Below are 20,045 nucleotides of genomic sequence, written 5' to 3' on the forward strand. Positions count from 1 at the left end.
GACAATGTAATATCAATTAAGGCTTTATATTCATGAATTCAATGCCTTTTGGGTTTCTTCTCGTGAGAACCTTGTTTGAATGGGAACGTCCGTTCTACCCTCATTCCTTTTTTATGGTTTCAACCTAACCCGCTGGGATTTCCTATGAGGTATCTGCACGTTCTCTCATAGCACATTAGGTGACAAGGAGACTCTAAATCTTCTGACTACATGATTGTTGACCCTAAAAGAGGCTGTCAACATGCTTCTCTCAAAGAGCGTGCACTGGGATGAACTCCAACAGCTCAACCCTGAACAGGATAAGTTGTAAAACCAGATGGGGGATGGAGGGATGGTTTCCCATATCCATATAGGATACAATGGAAAATAAAACACTCCTCTTTCAGGGAAGATTCAGGGAAGGTTACCCAGAAATCTCAAACTTTCTCTTGAATAAAGGGACAGGACAGGATTTCTCATGAACTTTGCAAATGCGCAGTGTCAAGCTGGACGGCATCACTTCTTTCCAATGAAATGGAGCCAGGACAGAGTCAGGACATAGGATGGTTATTACAGGGAACAAAATTGACAGATTATTACTGTAATGCATATTTTTAAGTCGATATATTTTTGAACACTTTGATATATTGTTGAACACTTCCCATAATGTGTTGTTGTTGAGGGGACTCCGTGCCACTGGGCTTTTTCTAATTTTATTCTCATGGCAGCATCAAGTCTTTTTTTAAGTGAATACATAAATAAAATCTTACCAGAACTGCATGAGAATAACAGATTTATCACGAGTGTGTATTCATATGCAGCCAGCATGCTATGAAGTTGTGAAACAGACAGACAGTAAAATAAAAATAGTTGTATTGCGCCCTCTGGTGGGTACTGAGAGGAATGAGCACACTGAACAGAGGTGAACAACCAGCAAAATGTACCAAGGCATCAAAAGCACTAATTTTCAAAGAATATTCCTTCCAACAGTGTTATATAATTAGATTTTTACTCAGGGTTTAAGGAGATTTAAATGTTGTAGCAGGTAAAGGTGGGGCTAATTTTAACTCCTTTATACAACCTAGTGCTGGTGAATACAAAGTCTGATAATGCGTCTCATTTTAAATGCTTGCTTAGAAAATCTTAATCCGCAAAGCATCTATAGCTGTCAAATAAATGTATAAAAAGAACAAAACTCTCTGAAAGGTATGAAAATACTTCAGTAAAGTACAGGTGGCCTAATGCAAAACTGTAGTAAAGTAACTTACTTGAGTAGTCAAATGATACAACAGCATTTAGGGCTGTGACGGACAATTATTGATTAACTTCTTCACCATTTAATCAATTAAACGTCAGAAAATAGTGAAAATCGTCACATGTAAGAAGCTGGAAACAGAGGATGGTTTGCATTTTGGCCAAATAAACGAATTAATGTATTATCAGATTTGTTATTGATTGAATAATCTATTGACTAATCATTTCAGAACCAAATTAATTTGCCTATTGTATTGTTTGTGCTTATGTACTAACCAACGTCCTATTTTAAGTATCTTATTAAATATATTTTAAAGTTTTAACTGTTGTTTCATTTGCCTGTTCTGTCTTTTTCTTTAATTTACAATCCTTCGTCTTGGTGTAAGGTCGTTTGAGCTGCATTTTGTGTATGAAATGAGTTATACAATGTCAATGTATTGTTATTGTTATTATTTTAAACATGTACTTAATATGTCAGGCAGGGTTAAAAGGTTAATGGGTGGGTGAGTCGAACCTGCCGCCGTTTATTTTTCCCTAAATAATAGAAAATGATTAATTTCGTGCACTTCGTCCACTTTTTGTAATGTCTGATGTGATTCGTTTGTGCTATAATTTTTTTTGTATTTATGCATTTATATGTATTTATGTGAAACAGTTGACGTCCTGGAACAAAAGACAAATTTTAGATTTTTTTTTGACAATAAAGCAAATTCAAATCAAATCCATTTTTTCTATAGGAGATAATAACATTATTAAATCTGTCCGAATGCCTGAGTCTGACTGGGGAGATGTGTGTACAATGATTGTTAAGACAATACCCAATATTTCATTTGATGGAATAGCGCATATCTTGGGTCTGAAGATCTGAATATCTTGCTCAGTGTAAATGTCAAAGCGACAGTGAAGAGCTGGAACAAACAGCTACACAATAAACATGTGATATCACCTACAGCATGCTTTTCGTAAAGTTAACGCGACGTACAGTTTCTCTTGATTGCTTGGACCGGCTTCATGAAACTGGGACCCACTTGATCTTCATCATCACCCTCTAACACTGCAGCAGTCTTCTCTAGAAAATTAATGAACAGATTTTCATTGGTTTGACACATTTTTCCACACAAAACACAGATCGCATAAAAAGACCCAGAAATTCATTGGATTTACTGTGCTAAACAAAAGAAAAACATCTCTTCACAGCTGACAGAAATAACCTGCTTAAAAATGAATCTTTTCTGCACCTGTGGGAAACTATTTAATCAGCAAACAGTCTTTTCCATCTATAAAAGATGTCACTCTGTGTTGCTATTTGCAAGCATGGATCAAAAAGGCAAATGAATAATGATATGTTTTTTATGTATTTCAACAGAGCATCTTAAATGAGCATATAAAGTGCTGGTGCAAAGTGCAGCAGGGTTTGTTATGTCTGGCACAGTTATCTTTGGAGAACAGAATACAACTGGTGCTGTGATATGCTCGCTTGCCTTTTTTGGCACGTTATAACCATGTAAAGTATTTGCATATGACACAGGCATATAGTACAAATTAAGGTTGAACGAGGTCATATTTATAGCTTTATTTTGGATTTTGTGCATTGTGCAATGATTGATGTAAAGAATGCATTCACTTGACCACAAGGTGTGTTGTCTGATGAGAATATTTGCTTTTGTTGCATGTTTTCAATGTTTTTGTTTTTATTTTTTCGACAGCAGTCCACAAAGCAAAACATAAAGTATGAATAGTATAAAGTATTCTTCTGCCGTTCAAATTTTCTCACAATCTAAGAACTTTGTAAAACATTATGGGAGAGATTGCATGTACATATAAGCGGCATATGTCGGGGAGACTTGAGGAGGGATTAAAGGAAAAAAAAATTAGACTAACAGTCACTGAGGTTAGCTTGACTAAACATCACAGGGTCTTTTGTACGATACCTACACAAAATCAGGTCGAAAGGGTCTCACGTATATGACACCCAAGATGAAGAGAAAAAGTAATCTTTTCCATAACATAAATATAATTTACAATATCTATCCACTCCTCTAATGAGGGGGGTTCAGGAAGCAACCAGCACCTTGTGAGAGCTTCTTTACAAGCAGATATCAAAATACCAAACATATATTTGTGAGAAAGCTTTGCCTTAAAATCCATATATCCCTAAAACAGAAAACTGCAAAGGGTGATCAGTGTCAAGACTCTTTTTAAGTGCTTTATGAAATTCTGTCCAGAAGGGCCTGACCACTGGGCACTCCCATAATACATGCCAGTGATTGGTTTCCTGAAATCCACACTGTCTCCAACACTTGGTGTCCCCTCCAGCGAAATGTGCTTTCTGCTTCAGTGTGATGAAAAAACGAATAAAACATTTCCACCCAAACTCTCACCACATAAGAGAGCATGCTATATTGAAAAATGACCTTCTCTTTCCCATTTTTTAAAATATATTCTGTAGTGTGGGGTTTCACTGTTGTATGGCCTTTATAGAGTTATGTTTTCAGTGTTTTCTGAGCATTTCGCAAACAAATGTGTCATTTTCAGCGACTTTCAGTTGAGGTCTGTGTGTGGACTGTTTGGAAAATGTAACGTCTGAGTGGACAATTGTGTTCAAGCAAATGAGAAAACTGTCAAGTGAAATAAAAGGGGAAATCTGTTATGGGATTAATAATTGTTTTTCTCTATATTTAGGTTAAGAGTTTATGTCAATCTGCACAAAATCTTGTATAAGAACCTAACTTGAAAAAGCTTTATTCTGATTGAAAAAGCACCGAGGGCTCGTCCGGGATTTGAACCCGGGACCTCTCGCACCCTAAGCGAGAATCATACCCCTAGACCAACGAGCCACGTGACATGAACTCATACATCTAGAAACTTGCCCACACAAGCAAAACTTGACTAAACAAGTGATATTAACAAGATATTATTTATAAAAACACAGAGGACACGTTATGTTTGTGTCCAACTAACATTTTCTCAATTATTTCCGGTAAAGTTCTGGCGGTACCGTGAGGCTAATTAAAAACTAACCATGAGTTTGTCCCAACCGTCAGTTCATTACATATTAAATGGACACTGCTAAATTTCAACAGTTTGAAAACTTTGTGAAAGACAGAAACAGTCTCACACTCTAACACAGCAATTAAGATGAAGACATGTCTTTGCAAACTCCCCGTTTAATGCCACAACTCAATTAATTAGTTATTTCTGCGTCTACTTACCAACCGTCAGGTTAACTCACATCGTCGTCAAAGCTCAGTGGGTAAAGTTTTTTGTTGCCCCCCCATAAAACAGAGAACAAAGTGACATATTTGACACTAATTGTGTCTTTAACTTTGCCATTAATTCGTGTTTTGAGGCGAAGTTTGAAGCTCAAGCGTAAATATTCACCGTAAATATGTCTTCTTCGACGGAAGCCTGTGAGTTTACCGGTAATTAACGTCGGGACCTGTCTCTGTGAAAAGTTTGATGGAGGCGGAGGAATCCATTATTATAATGGAGACGTTGACAGATTGTTGTTACGTCACTCATCAACCGCCAGAGGTCGTCATACGCTCTCAAGAGGACTTTGAACAGAGGATCCAAACAACGCGAGAAGCTTCACTCCCGGCTACTTCCGGGTTCGTTTCAATCTTTCCGGGCAGACTGTTTCTGTTTAGAATAATTATTTTAAATAGAAGTGTTTCGCCATTTTGTTTTTTGTATTGTGTTTTGTTCAAGGATTGTTTTGACTAGGCAATTTGTAATAATAAAGATATATGATGGTTTAAAGTGTAATGTGCAGTGCCCTCTCCATTGACTCCATTAGAACTGACACCAAAATCTGGCCCCTCAACACTGTCTCTGTGATCATGACCTTTCCTTCCTTATAGCTTCCTTGGTCTATGTAAAAAAAAATACACTTGACAAACTAAGTGGATTTGCTACTTAAAATAAAACTTGCTTTGATAGATGAAAAGAGTGTAATCACCCAGGGGTCAGTATGGACATTATGGAGGACTTCCTGGGAGTGTTCATAGGCATTGAACTCCACTGAGCTAAGGGACTGTCCATTACTTATGAGAGGGGAGGGGGTGGTGCAAACAGAGGAGAGGCATGTCAAATATTTTTTTAAGCTCTGGGGAGGGACTCATGTTTTTATTTTGGCCTAGGGGAGAGGCATACAACTTTAAATGGCTGTATTTTATATTTATCAAACTGCCCACTTTTTTTCACCTTTATTACAGGAAAGCTGGAGAGAGAACGGGGATGACATGCAGCAAAGGGCCGCAGGCTGGAGTCAAACCTGTGCTGCTGCAAAGGGCTCAGCCTACGTGGGGTGCATGCTCCACTCACTGAGCTACAGGTCACCCCTTGCTGCTGATTTTTAAAACAACAACAAAATAAGAATCAGAAATATTTTATTGATCCCTGAAGGGAACACAGTGATTTGTTACAGTCACTCAGATGTAAAGAACAGAAAATAAAGGAGTAGGAATAAGAGTATGAAATAGTGTAATAATAATATTAATAATAATAATAATAATAATAATAATAATAATGTAAATATAAAGCAATAAAATAAAATCTAAATTAAAATGTACATCAAAATAAAAAAAATGAAAAATAAAATGTGCATTATGCTACAGTGTTTAACACTAGTACTTAAGATATATATTAATTAAAAAATAAAATATATATCATCACTATGCTGAGGCTGTATGTGTGAAATTTAACTACATTATATACAATGATAGAATAAACAGGATGAGAATAAAAGTAAACATAAGAAATATGTACAGTTACATGCATGATAAAGTCCTATACTGAAAAATATTGCACAATTGATTAAAATTCTGACAGTCCTTGGACACATCATATTCACTGACTAACCAGCATGAATGACAAAAGTGAAAAACCAAGGCTTTTTTTCCCCAGGATTTCATCTTCAACTTTCACCTTTCAAACATCCAAAAAAAAAAAGTTTTAAAAATCTAATAACTAACTTATGGTGAAGGGAGGATCATGCATTTTTTGCCAGTCACTCAGGTACGCTCAAGGACAAATATTTGTAGCTTCGGGGATGGTCAAAATAAATTAAAAAAGAAGTCACACCCCGCTACCCTCCCTACACTGATAAGTCAAGAACAGTCCCTTAGAAAACTGAAGCCCTCGACAAGAAGGGCCGGAACTGCCTCTCTTTTCTAAGGACGCTGAGGTCCTTCAACATCAATGAACAACAATACTGAGGATCCTTTATGAGCCGGTGGCGTACAGTGCTTTCCTGTTTGCTGTTGTGTGCCGGGAGGCGGCTGAAGGTAATGGACATCAACAAACTGATCCGCAAGGCCACTGACATTGTGAGGTTGGAGCTGGATTCTCTGGTGGCTGTGTCAGAGAAGAGGATGCTGTCAATGTTATGTGTCCATGACGTGCTGGTCAAACACAGTTTGTCAAGTACTATATCAAGTACACACAGAGCAAGACTCATTCTCTACGGTGCATCACAGGAAGTCATTGCTGCCTGTGGCCTTCAAACATCTCAGCTCCTCCAGAGTGTCAGATGCTCTAAGCGTGTTTAGACCTGGTATTGACATGTGTCTTAAGTGATCCAATAGCAAGTGGACGGCTAAATACAGGTGGAAACAGCTACTAGGACACATCTTGATTCGATGACTCAAACAATTTGCTGGGGTGGTCTGGAATGCATTTTACCACATGGTGACAGCTCTGTAACTTAGCCATTTTATGTGAAGTTGGACAAAGTGTTGCATGGCCATCCCTGAATCTGATTCTGAATCTGAACACAAGTGGTCAGCAGGAGACACATGATAGCCACAGGTGTGAACACTGATGTAGCTCCGCTTGTGTTCAGATCACCGAAACGCTTCTGAGTGAACAGGCCTTTAGACGTACTTTACCCATCAGCAGCAGCTGTAACCCATAATATATGTAATATATATTTTTTAATACTCTTCTGTTTCAACTGCAAAACTGCAATAGCAATACTGACTTGAAGCGCTCTCAAGCCTCAAGTGAGGGAGTTCAAGTGTCTCGGGTCTTGTTCACGAGTGAGGGTAGAATGGAGCGTGAGATGGATCAGCGCTTTGGTGCAGCTTCTGCAGCGATGCAGGCACTACACCGGTCCGTCGTGGTGAAGAGGATGCTGAGCCAGAAGGCAAAGCTTTTGGTTTACTGATCCATCTACATCCCAGCCCTCACCTGTGGTCATGAACTCTGGGTAGTGACTGAAAGAATGAGATTGCGGATACAAGTGGCTGAAATGAGTTTATATGTGGGGTAAGAGATAGGGTAAGGAAGTCGGACATCCGGACGGAGCTCGGAGTAGATCCGCTGCTCCCTAACGTCGAAAGGGGTCAGTTGAGGTGGTTTGGGCATCTGATCAGGATGCCTCTTGGGCCATGCATATGTGGTATTTTTGCCGTAATTGCCGTCAGTGAAGAGGGAGCTGAGCTGGAAGGCAAAGCTTTTGATTTACTGGTCCATCTACATCCCAACCCTCACCTATGGTCATGAGCTCTGGGTAGTGACCGAAAGAATGAGATTGCAGATACAAGCGGCTGAAGTGAGTTTCCTCTGTAAGTGTTTGAGCTCAGCCTTAGAGATAGGGTAAGGACCTCGGACATCCTGAGGAAGTAGAGTAGAGCTGCTGCTCCACATCGAAAGAGGTCAGTTGAGGTGATTCGGGCATCTGATCAGGATCCTCCAGGGTGCCTCCCGTTAGAGGTGTTTCAGGCACATCCCACTAGTAGGAGGCCCCGGGGCAGACCCAGAACACGCTGGAGGGATTAGATATCTCATCTGGCCTGGGAACGCCTTGGGGTCCAGGAGGAGCTGGAAAGAGTTGCTGGGGAGAGGGACGTCTGGGTGCTTTGCTCAGCCTGCTGCCCCCACGACCTGGCCCCTGATAAGCAGATGAAAATGGATGAATGGATATGTTTCTTTTTTTTGTATTTTGATATGTAAATATTGTTTTTCTTGCATACTTCTTATTCTATTTTCTTATAATTTCTCTATATCTATGTAGCAGTGGTTTTCAAACTTTTTGCGCCCAAGGCACACCAAAGGGCAAGCCAAAAATTTCAAGGCACACCACAACAGCTTCTATCGTGTACTATCACTCTTATCACAACATAAGACAATAAAAATAAGAAAAAATAAGACAGGTAGCTTTTGTGATACTGTCTAATTTTCTTTTGGTGGTAGGTCGTCTTCACTGGTGCTTTGTTGTAATTTGCTCTATACAGTGAAGCAATCCATTGTCCCAGTTCCCAACCTCTTAAAATTCCCACCTGCGAAAGGCGACAAATAGGTTCCCTGTGAAGGTATTTTAAATTAAATTGCACTAAATTACATTTTTAGCCAGAGTTTGCCTCTTTATTAGGAAATGGATGGGAACAACATACTGATACAGTCAGTTAAAAATTCATTCATAAAGTTTTGCAAAGGCCCAGTTAAAATATTGCAATAATAATGTGTGGTTATCACAAAATCCCATGGCACACCATTTGAAAACCACTGCCATATAGTATAGGAGCAACTGTACCAACCAATGTCCCCTGTTGATCAATAAAAAATTCTGAATCTGAATGTGAATATACTTCTACACATTTTTTTCTTTCCCCAAATCAATGTAGGATACAAAGATGGAAATAAGAACTGGCTTGAAACAAAATTGTTTGTCTGCATCAATACCCCAGTGAAAAACAGAAACTGTGTCTGCTTTATTTCGAACTGTTTTATTTCACACTGTGGAGGGCTGCACACATCAGCCCAAGGATTTGTTGAGGCTGATCACTTACATTAGACTAGCCCATTAACTGATCCATTAAACACACATTTAGGAAATATAGACGCCGATAAACACAATGCAGGCAGCAGAACAGCTTTAAATGGCTGTAAACAGGGGTTACTTTAATGACTGATGACTGTGTGTGTCACCTGATCGCTGCGAAGCACAGCGGGCAGGAAAACAGGTCACTGACATCATGAATATTGATGCCTGATTTCAGTGATGCACATTCCTGATTGCTGTTACATAAATCAGCCGTTCTAGTTGGCTGTCCTGCCAAATTACATTTTAATGGAATTTAAGATGCATGTTCACATGTGAGGGAAGATTTCCTACCTGTCATATCTGAGCCATGTGATAATGAGGAAATCCATCGGCTCTGGCAACACGAACAGCAAGTGTCCACCTGCTCCACTGCAGATCAGATCTGGTTTATTTGGACTGTTATAATGAATTTAAAGTGGTGCTAATATCTGGAGAAGCACATTTTATTTTTGTAATAGTAGTAGGTGTAAGACGAAAAGATGAAGACACACACAGCCCACAGTAAGGGAGTGTACACAAATGAGTTTCACAGTCAGGTGTGCGAACCTTTTCTTTCCATGAATGAGTGACAGACAATTTCTGATTTGAATAGAGGAACCAGTTTTCATTCTTACTTACTCTACATTACTGTTGCCATGTGCTTTTGACTTTAAACTCAACTTTAGTGTGTAAGATTTAGGGGCATTCAGAGCCATCTAGAGGTGAGGATTGCAGATTGCAACCAGCTGGAGAGGTCTCTTCCTCTCCAGAACAAATGAACCAGGGGTCTCATTTATGAACACTGCATACGCACAAAACGAGGCCAGGCGTACGACACTTCCCACGCAAAACCTGTGATCTATAAAAACAGACTTAATAGGAGAAACTTTGACCCATGCTTACGAGCATTTTGGAGACAGGAAATTGGCGATGCAGATGGTGAGGTGGAGGCCTGATTGCAGAAACTGTTGACTATTTTTTGGCACACACTTCTTTGGCTTTTGTCCGTACGTACATTTTAAGTATGGATCCTAAGCATTGTTTAATAAATGAGACGCCAGGTGATTAAAACTGTAAAAACCCTGAATAAAGCAGCTTCACGTTACAAATCAGTGGTTCTCCTCCTGTGTCGTTGTGGTAGTCAATGAGGTGGGTGTACAACTGGGCCTTAGGTTGATGGGTAAGTTACCAAGGAGGAAGTGAATATACTCTCCTATATATCCCAATGGCTATTTGGCTGATGACCAGGTTTACGGTGAATGGCCAGAAAAGGAGGAAAGTTTACCCTGTATACCTGCGTATATCCTCTACTACACCACTGCTGGTGATTTGTACCAGTAAAAACACTGAATAAGTAAGTGTCACATTACAAATCAGTGTTTTTTTCAGGTGCTGTTTTGCATGTAGGACATAGGCTGCTAACCTATCACCTGCTAGTGTGTGCTCACCCTATTTCTCTGATAACTTAACGTGTTCTTGCCTTATGTCTGATCAAGATGTTCAGGGTTTTTTTTTTACTGGGAGCTGAATTATCCCCAGATGTCTCTTCCTCTCTACAACAAACATACCAGGTAAGTCAAACTGGTAAAAACATTGAATAAAGCAGTTTCACGTCACAAATCTGTGTTTCCTCTATGCCATTTATTACATTGCAGATGGGCCGCAACCCAGCACCTGCTTTAGTGTGCTCATCTTTTCTTCTGATAACTTAAGATGCAGATTATCAGGAGGTTTTTACAAGGAGCCAAATTATCCACAGGGGTCTTTTCCTTTCCAAAACAAATGGACCAAGTGATTAAAACCATAAAAACACTGAATAAAGCAGCTTCACATAAAAATATTGTGTTTTTCTGACACTGCTTATTATGGAGGGGCTGCTTACTATGCTGACCACCTCAGAACATGAATAGCTATATCTAGAGCCAGTGTTTGGTTTGTCCATTCTGAGCTACTGTAGAAACATGGCGGGACAACATGGTGATCTCTGTAGACGAGGTCCCGCTCACAGTGGAGATATGAACGGTTCATTCTAACTGTGCGTTCACACCAAACGCGATGAACGCCACAAGTTTCCATTCAAAATCAATGTAAATGACACGATGACACGCGATGTCACTTCGGGCGACGCGTTTCAGGCAATAAGAGCGACATGATGAAGCGATGACGCGTCCATCGCCTCATCGCGTGTGTTGCTTGAAGTTGAAAAATTTGAACTTTTCAAGCGACAGGGTCAGGGACAGGGTCTCCGATCCAAATCAGATGTCCACAACAGATAAAGAGCAGCTACTGTAGTTAACTCAGCCATGGTTGACAAGAAAATAGCGGGAGGTGAAGAAAATTGCGGGAGGAGGGTTGCATCATCGCGATTGAAGCGATGAAGCAATGATCAAAAAGGTGGCATTTGTGATCAAGCGACGCGATACTCGCGTTACAGGCAATGACATTGCGTCCATCGCGTTTGGTGTGAATGCGTAGTAAGGTAAGGAAAACACAACAATTCTTATTTTCAGATGGTTATACATTAAAGACTACAGAGAATATTCCATTTCTGCCAGTGTATCCCCCTAAAGGTGCTGACACACCAAACCGACATCAAAGAACTAGCGGGGACGAAAGCCAACGGTTGCGTCGTCTCACTTCACCTCACGTCACCTCACGTCGCCCTCTGTCAGTTGCATTTGAACACGCTACAAAGACTACATCCGACGGCCAACTAGCACGTACGTTATGTGCCTGCATGAGAGGAAATAACTCAAAAAGGGAAACTGGAAGTCTGAGGAATGCGTGAGATAAACAAAGTAGCGGTTGCCTAGCAGTTAGCCTCCGCTAGCTGGGAGGCTAGCAGAGGCCAACTGGCTGTGCTTCCCTCCAGTCATGCTGTGGCTAATGCTCCGCTAGCCTCACAGCTAGCCCCGGTTTGTTATTCAGGTTAAAGTGGGAAGAAGCAGCAGGTCTGTCGGACAGCTGAGTCAGGTGGAGCCTGAGGAGGAAGCACCGGTTAGCCCCGGTTTCACTACAGGCAGATTCACTCGCTACAGGGGCGAGGAAATAAAACCTGAACATCAGAGTGATCTGTCACCGACAAGCTCCACCGCCGATTCAACATGCTCAATCAGCTGAAAAGCTGTCTAAAGGGGTCAGACTGGTACCAACGGTGCAGGACACACCGTAAAAACTAGGGCGACAGACGCTTACTGACGGCCCGACATTGGCCGACGGTCTGGTGTGTCAGCACCTTAAATCCTACACACTGGACCCCTTTCAGGCATGAATTATGACTGCTTCGGACAAGATTTTTTCCTTACTGTTTATATTCCTCAAAAATTTGAGGTTCATTTTTTAAAAGTTTAGTTTTCAATTGAAGAAATATAAACCAATGAAATATGATGGTGTTGAACTAGAGTGTTCACATATTTTAACACACTCCAGTACTGTTCAATGCCATGCAAAGGCATTAAACCTTGCTTCTGAGTCCTCAGCCTCTCTCCTCTCTGTCTACACCTCCCTCTTGTACCTCTCCTCCCTCATTCAGCTATTTAATTCTATTCAATTATAGTTGAAATATAGCCAGTGCTACATTATGTCTACTTTAGTGGACAGATGATTAATTGTAATTTCTTCCCAAAATACAATCAATACTTTTAAATTTTAACAACTTTATTACTTCTTAGATGTTACTTGATGTTAACAAATTGTATATACCTGCAAGGTTCTCCTGTTATTGTAGGATTGGTGATAAATTCCTGCGCTGCACAACCAACATTTCTTGCTTTCCGTCGGCCATCTTGGTTTTCAGAGAGTTGTGTTGCACTTACAACACTTGGCCAGTGGGTGGCAGTGTATGGCAAGACGCACTAGAGTCCATAGTAGTGGTTTTTATGCAACTACAGCATCAAAACTCATGCATACACAAGAAAATGGCTTTTAAATAGCTTCCCCCTATAGTGACCACTATGTATGAAAGGGTTTTAATGTCCCTTTTTCTTCTCCATTCATTAGAGTTGAAACAGCACACTCCCTGTGCTTGTGTGTGTATGTATGCGTGTGTAGAAGTCAGACACTGAGTATCATTTTGCTCTTAAAACTACCAATGAAAACCGCTTTTAGGGAAGCAAAGAATACATATTTTTTATTATCAAGAAGCTGCATTACACTCAATACATTAAAAGTTCAATATGAAAGCAAATTGAAGACAAAAAACTGATTTTCAAACACTGCAGAACGTCTGCTTCAACATTCCACTGACAGGGAAGTAAATATGTACGAACAGCATCCACCAAAACTTATAAAAATGGTGTCAAACTGAGTTTTATTATGTATCTATTAAATTTGAGTACATTGACCACTGAGCTCTGAGACCCGTTGGGCTTCATTGCTAGGTGACAGAATGTGTTTTGCCGATGTCCATGGATGCCTTATACATATAAATGTGCAGGAACTATAGAGGGCGACAGCCCCGGAGGCTCTTGGTCGATGTGTTTGTGTGTTGAGCAGATGGCAGCCTCAGTACCGACACCCAGAGCAGGAGGGGTTGGCACATATTTCACAAGCATCTGAAGGCGTGATGATAAACACTGGAAAGAGCAAGAAAAAATAGAAACATAAATATTCATCTGACCCAAAATGTGTATTTGTACATCCCAAGGGCGATTTTTTAAATTCTATGAAATGCTGCTAATATTGATAATGGGATCCGTATCCGTATCCGTCTCAATGCAGCAACAAGGGTGCCGTCTGTGTCTAATGAGCTTTAATGGCCCCCAAAGACTATTTGAACAGCCTTTCATAGGCCTCTTGTCTGGCATTATCATTCTAGAGCCACTTTATGGTGCAGCAGTGGCAGGATGTGCATAATACAATGTGTAAACAGGGAATTCAAGGAATCCATTTGAGCAAACTAACTGAAGCCTGCGCCTATTGTCAGTGGCTTTAATCTTGAGTCTGAGGGTGAGCCCCAGCCTGAGTAATAGAACTGTTGATTTAAAGGGCAGCTCTGAGAGCCTGTGTGAGATTGTTTCTTGTATGCATTTGACAAAAGCCAAACGTTAACACTGATGCTCACTAAACAGATAGTTCAGTAAGCTGTAGAGCAGGTTGGCTATTAAAGGAACAGTTTGGGAAGTCTGCTCATTCGCTTTCTTGCAGAGAATTAGATGAGAACATTGATCTGAGAGAACATAAGGACACGCACATCCTAGAAAAGACTTAGCCTAGGTGCTGGACCACAAAGAGGCATCGATGTAGAAAAAGTTGAGTCCGCACACTAGATATAGCTCCCAAGATTTAATCTGGATATCACCACATGTGACGTTTCGGGTACAGGCCCTTCATCAGACAATGCCCTGTCTGTAAATAGTTGGTATTGAACGAAATGTGTGTTAATCTACAGATGAGAATAGGCCCAAACAAATGCAGAATTTCCTCCAGTTTGAGTAATGTTTCCCAAAAACAACAGCTGCCTTAAGAAATGAGCTGTTTGTAAAGATTTATGTTGTCATTAGGAACCAATGGCTCCAGGGCTGAGTGCTGTCGTTGTTGTTGTTGGTCTTTTTGACACAACAGAACGAGATCTGAGAGGATCATATTGTAATATAATGCCAAACTGTGTCCTACATACGTCTTACAATATTTTCATATTTGTAATTTGTTTACTTCTCCTTTGCTCAGTCTTACCAAGCTGGGAGAAAACCATGCCTGCTGCCTTCTCTTGACACACTGGCTGAAAGACCTGTGGCAGGATGGGGTTGGCACATACAGCAGCGATGCTTGTCTCAGAAAGGTGAGGGCTGACATTGTTGTCTAAATCCAACAGCTCCTTCAGCTGCTTGACTGCCTCAAAGGGGAAGCTCTTGTCTCCAACCTGGGACGGAGGAACAACAATGAGGGATGTGAGAAATCCTCCAAATGCATTTGCTTTGAAGTGAGAAAGAGAGCATGCTGTACTGGTCTTGTAATGAAAAATGATAAGCGGTGCGATGTATTTTAAAAACTGTTTAGTTGTAGCTTCAGAGCAGAGAGGGCAGGCCTGGAGTGAACAATTGTTGATGAAATGCATTTTTTAAAAGGAAAATTTGAATTTTTTGAAGTTGGGCTGTTTCAGGCGCTTATCTATAGTCAGTAAATGACATACAGTAGATGTCTGTCAGCACACCCCCAGTTTGGAGAAGCAGGCTGTACCGACACGAAAGCTAAGAAATTTACTGCTTTGAACACAGGCTGCAACAAAATGTACATCAGCCACCTAAAAAGATCAATAACAGTTTAAGTGTACACCATATACAGAATGTTTTAACTGCTTTCCCTTACCATCAGACAACAATTTCCAGCAGGGAAATTAAGCTATTGTATCGCCAGAATCCATTAAGAAAAACAGCAGTTTAACATAGTTGAAAACAGGAGCTGCTGGTCTGCTGCTGCCTTGATCAGTTAAGCGGGATCTATACTTGTGTGGCAGACCCTTCGCCATAGCCTATGCACTTCACCTACACCGTTGTGAGCATTTATATTTGTGTGGTGGTGTGTCTTTGTTACTCTGCAGTTATGACTCCAAAACACTAGTTAGCAGCAGAGGTTTCTGTGAAGTGCTGTAAAGTTTAGTTGATTCAAAACACACATTATACACACATTAAACATGGCTTCACAGAGACAGTTTCAAACACAAGTACACAAATTAGCTTCACTATAACTCGCAGCATTCACAGACAAACACTTGTCTTTATCTGGACACATTTTCCCCACAAATACAACATGCTAACGTTAGTATCACAAGTCTATGGCATTTTACATTGTATAAATTAGCCTAGCAGCTAGTGAGCTTTTCCTCTTCTCATATAAAACAGAGGGCAACAGCAACATTTAACAAAGGTAACGGTACATAATTTGGCTCCATTTCAACTCACAAGATTCACTGACAAAACAGTTGTCTTATACTAAACATTTTCCAAACAAATATATCATGCTAACGTTATTAGCACAAGCCTACAGCATTTTACATTGTATGAATTAGCTTAGCGGCCGGTGATCTTTTCCTCTTCTCATATAAAACAGAGGGCAACAGCAACATTTAACAAAGGTAACGGTACATAATTTGGCTCCATTTCAACTCACAAGGTTCACTGACAAAACAACTGTCTTGAAACATTTTCCAAACAAATATATCATGCTATCGTTATTAGCAGAAGCCTACAGCATTTTACATTGTATGAATTAGCCTAGTGGCCGGTGATCTTTTCCTCTTCCCATATAAAACAGAGGGCAACAGCAACATTTAACAAAGGTAACGGTACATAATTTGGCTCCATTAGAACTCACAAGGTTCACTGAAAAAACAGCTGTCTTATACTAAATGTTTTCCAAACAAATATAACATGCTAACGTTAGTACTGTAGCGCAAGCCTATAGAATTTTACATTGTATAAATTAGCCTAGCGATGAGCAGAGATTTCCTCGCTCATATGAAGCCAGGATAAATCACATAGAAGACTTAAAATTATATTTTTGTTTAGGCTTTACTGTCTTCACAATTTTTTGTTTCTGTGTCGACATGGAGCCTACACCGTAGCCTGACGTGCTCCTCCCCAGAAATGGAATGACACGCTGCAGTGACACAGACTTCCTGTCTATTTTTGTAAGCTGAAACCATTTCCCTCAGTGGAAACAAAGCTTTTATTTACTTTGATTTCAGAGATAAGAAACAATAAATTGTGAAGACAATAAAGCCTCCACAAAAACAGCATTTTAAGTCTTCTATGTGATTTATCCTGGCTTCATATGAGCAGAGGAAATCTCTGTGCATTGCTAGGCTAATTTATACAATGTTAAATGCCATCGGCTTGTAAGGTTACTAATAACGTTAGCATGTTATATTTGTTTGGGAAAACATGTTCAAGAAGAGGAGGAAAAGATCGCTAGTTGCTAGGCTAATGTATACAATGTAAAATGTCATAGGCTTGTGCTAAAAACATTAGCATGTTGTATTTGTGGGAAAATGTGTCCAGATAAAGACAAATGTTTGTCTGTAAATCCTGCGAGTTATAGTGAAGCTGATTTGTGTACTTGTGTGTGAAAGAGTCGCAATTAATCATGTTTAATGTGTGTTTTGAATCAACTAAACTTTACAGCACCGAAACCTTCGCTGCCGACAAGTGTTTTGGAGGTGGCGTGTTACTGCAGAGTGACACAGACACACCACTGTACAAGTATAAATGCTCACAACAGCGTAGGCGACGTGCGTAGGGTCTGCCGCACGAGTATATGTCCTGCTTAAATTAGAGAAGGTGAAACACTTCCTCAGATTAATCTGACATCTTGATTTTCAAAAATTAAAAAAAGGAAAAAAATCACCCCTTGGTGTCAATTACAGCTATTTCTAAGATTCAAATAGATAATACAAAACAAGAGCAAAGAAAGAGTGAAAAGAAATAAACACTCTGTCTGATAATATAAGAAGTGACACTCACCTTAACCTGCACACCTAGAGCTCCTCTGCACACACACACCACCAAAACCAGGAAAACACTGATCACTCTCATTTTCAGATGATGCAAGATGTGTCTCAATTTCAAGGAGAGTTTCTTCTGTGGTCGCTGTGTGTGTGCTCTGCCTCTTATAAGGCTTCTGGACAGATTAGTGAGTGATTTATTAACAGATATAGCGGGCAGGGGGGGGGGGGGGGGGGGTAAAGGTATGGGAACACTGACCGGTCAAAGATAACCAAAGGCTTGAGCACTTTAGGTGCTTTGGATCCTCTTTTTTGGTTTATAGCCACTGACATCTAAATTTGTTTATAACCTCTATCTCTGTTGTTCCCTCTGTCAGCAGGGTATTCCATTATTGACTTTGGCTTTCACAGTAACGTATACAATGCCTCAGTGCCACCTAATAAATCTCACCTCTCGTCTCTCTCCCACAGATATTCGTCACAGAGCTGTCCGATAAGAGAGCGGCCATAAATGAACAGAGCTGATCCATATAGGTCACTTGTTTGCATAGTGGTGATATTTGCAAATTATGACATTTTGCAGATGCAAATGGCTTTTTTTTTTGTTTGGTTTGGTTACACGGTCAGGAGAATGTACCCTTTAACTTGAAATGTGGAAACAGTGAAGTATCACTTCAATTCAAAATTGACATTAACTCTTTATATTTCAAAATGTAATATTTTAAATCAGTGAAAAAAGAAGTTGGATGCTCAAGTCAACTTTGGTGAGAATTAAGGAGCTGCTCTTTCCCAAAGTCTGACAACAGATAAGAGTCTAACGTGTGACGTCACCGTGCGTCACAGTCTGGAGCTCCTCCATCAACGATGAATTGTAGCCTGACTGTGTGAACTCAGAAACTTTGTTTCAGAAGTCACATCAAAGTAACAATGTTGACCTATTTTAGCAGGTTTTATTCTGCGGAGTAAAAAGAGAAACTCAAGGCTTCAACTTTCTTGTTTATTTCTGTTTTGAGGAAGACTCCCTATTTTGGGCCAAAATGCCTACAACCGCTTGAGGAGACAGGAAATAGTTGTAGCTGATTTTTAATAGATTTGGACATCACAGTGGCATTAAACTGTACACGTGCACAAGAACCAGATGCACTGTGATTAGTGTTTGTAGTGAAATTCTGATTTGCAACATCTGCCTGCAGGCTTTGTAAACTTTAAAATAGTAAAAAGAAAAGAAAATACATCTACAAGCATGGGCGGATTAGGAGAGACTGAGCCTCTGGGCACAGACATGTAAAACTCCTTTCCTTTCCTTTTCGTTTCCTCTACACAGAAGAAAAACCCAAACTTTAGGGTGATTTTGCCTCTTTTCTTTCTTTTTTTTTATTTTATTGTTTTGCGTGTCTCTGTAATCATTATGCATCTTTTTGTGGTTTTGTGTCCTGTGTGTGGTCATTTTTGTGTCTCCTAGTGGCAGTTTTGCATCTCTTCGTAGTTGTTATGTCTCTTTAACCCTTTGTATTTTTTGCTTATTGTTACGTCATCAGGTTTTACAAAATAAACACACAAAACATCCATCCATCCGTTTTCATCTGCTTATTCCGGGCCGGGTTGCAGAGGCAGCAGGCCGAGCAAAGCACCCCTGACGTCCCTCTCCCCAGCAATGCTGGGGGTCCCCAAGGCGTTCCCAGGCCAGATGAGATATGTAGTCCCTCCAGCATGTTCTGTTCTGGGTCTACCCTCCTACCAGTGGGACGTGCCTGAAACACCTCTAACAGGAGGCGCCCAGGAGGCATCTTGATCAAATGCCCTAACCACCTCAACTGACCACTTTCAACATGAAGGAGCAGCAGCTCTACTAAGAGTTCCCTCTGGATGTCTGAGCTCCTCACCTTATCCCAAGCACAGGACCCAAGCACAGGACAAAATATGGGGATGAAAAGGTTTATTGTCACAAGAAAATGGAATGACTGGGGTCAGTGGGAAGGAGTGGAGGAGGCTAAGATGAAGCTGGCGTGGGCAGACAGTGAAAGAAGTGTGGTGTGCAGGTGAGGCTGGTTGGCAGGTGAGTGATGATCCTGTGCACAGAAAAAACATGTTATAAACATAAAAAAACACACGCGGAAAATAGTTACTAAGAGTGCTTTCACACCTGCCGTCTGGTTCGGTTCAGTCGAGCTCAAGTTTGTTTGCCCCCTAAGTGCAGTTCATTTGGGCAGGTGTGAACACAGCAATCGCACTCGGGTGCACACCAACATAACCTGACTGAAAACACAAGGAAACACCAGGAAAAACATGTTACAGCAGTGCTTGCTGCAACAATCTCTACTAGTAGATAAACCCAGAAATGTAAACGATAAATGACCATTAACTTTCAAGTACATATTACAACATGGGACTTGCTGCATCACAGTATTCTGAAATGTCCCTCACTGTCACTATCACTCTCACACACAAAGACACACGTACAATAGCTGTTAATGATTAACTAGTAAGTAACTAGACAAGTATTGTTGGAAATCAACAAAGGGTAGAAGATTTTCATTGACTTTCACTGAATCTGCATTACATAAC

The 20,045-nt window shown here is 40.4% G+C and overlaps 1 protein-coding gene and 1 non-coding gene across 2 annotated transcripts; both read right to left on the reverse strand.

Annotated features, from left to right (window-relative positions):
• Nucleotides 1-3,998: 3,998 nt before the first annotated feature.
• Nucleotides 3,999-4,070, reverse strand: trnap-agg (transfer RNA proline (anticodon AGG)). The gene has a single exon. It is a non-coding gene; the product is annotated as a tRNA-Pro (tRNA).
• Nucleotides 4,071-13,141: 9,071 nt separating this feature from the next.
• LOC117256702 (guanylin-like) lies at nt 13,142-17,656 on the reverse strand. Its single transcript, XM_033626268.2, has 3 exons — nt 17,500-17,656; nt 14,714-14,900; nt 13,142-13,614 (listed from the first exon to the last, which is right to left on the reverse strand). Exons 1-3 carry the CDS (start codon nt 17,569-17,571, stop codon nt 13,544-13,546), a joined length of 330 nt encoding a protein of 109 aa, XP_033482159.1. The 5' UTR covers nt 17,572-17,656; the 3' UTR covers nt 13,142-13,543.
• Between the last annotated feature and the right edge of the window lie 2,389 nt (nt 17,657-20,045).

This window comes from Epinephelus lanceolatus, chromosome 1 (genome assembly GCF_041903045.1).
Source record: "Epinephelus lanceolatus isolate andai-2023 chromosome 1, ASM4190304v1, whole genome shotgun sequence".
In the NCBI taxonomy this organism is placed as follows: domain Eukaryota; kingdom Metazoa; phylum Chordata; class Actinopteri; order Perciformes; family Serranidae; genus Epinephelus; species Epinephelus lanceolatus.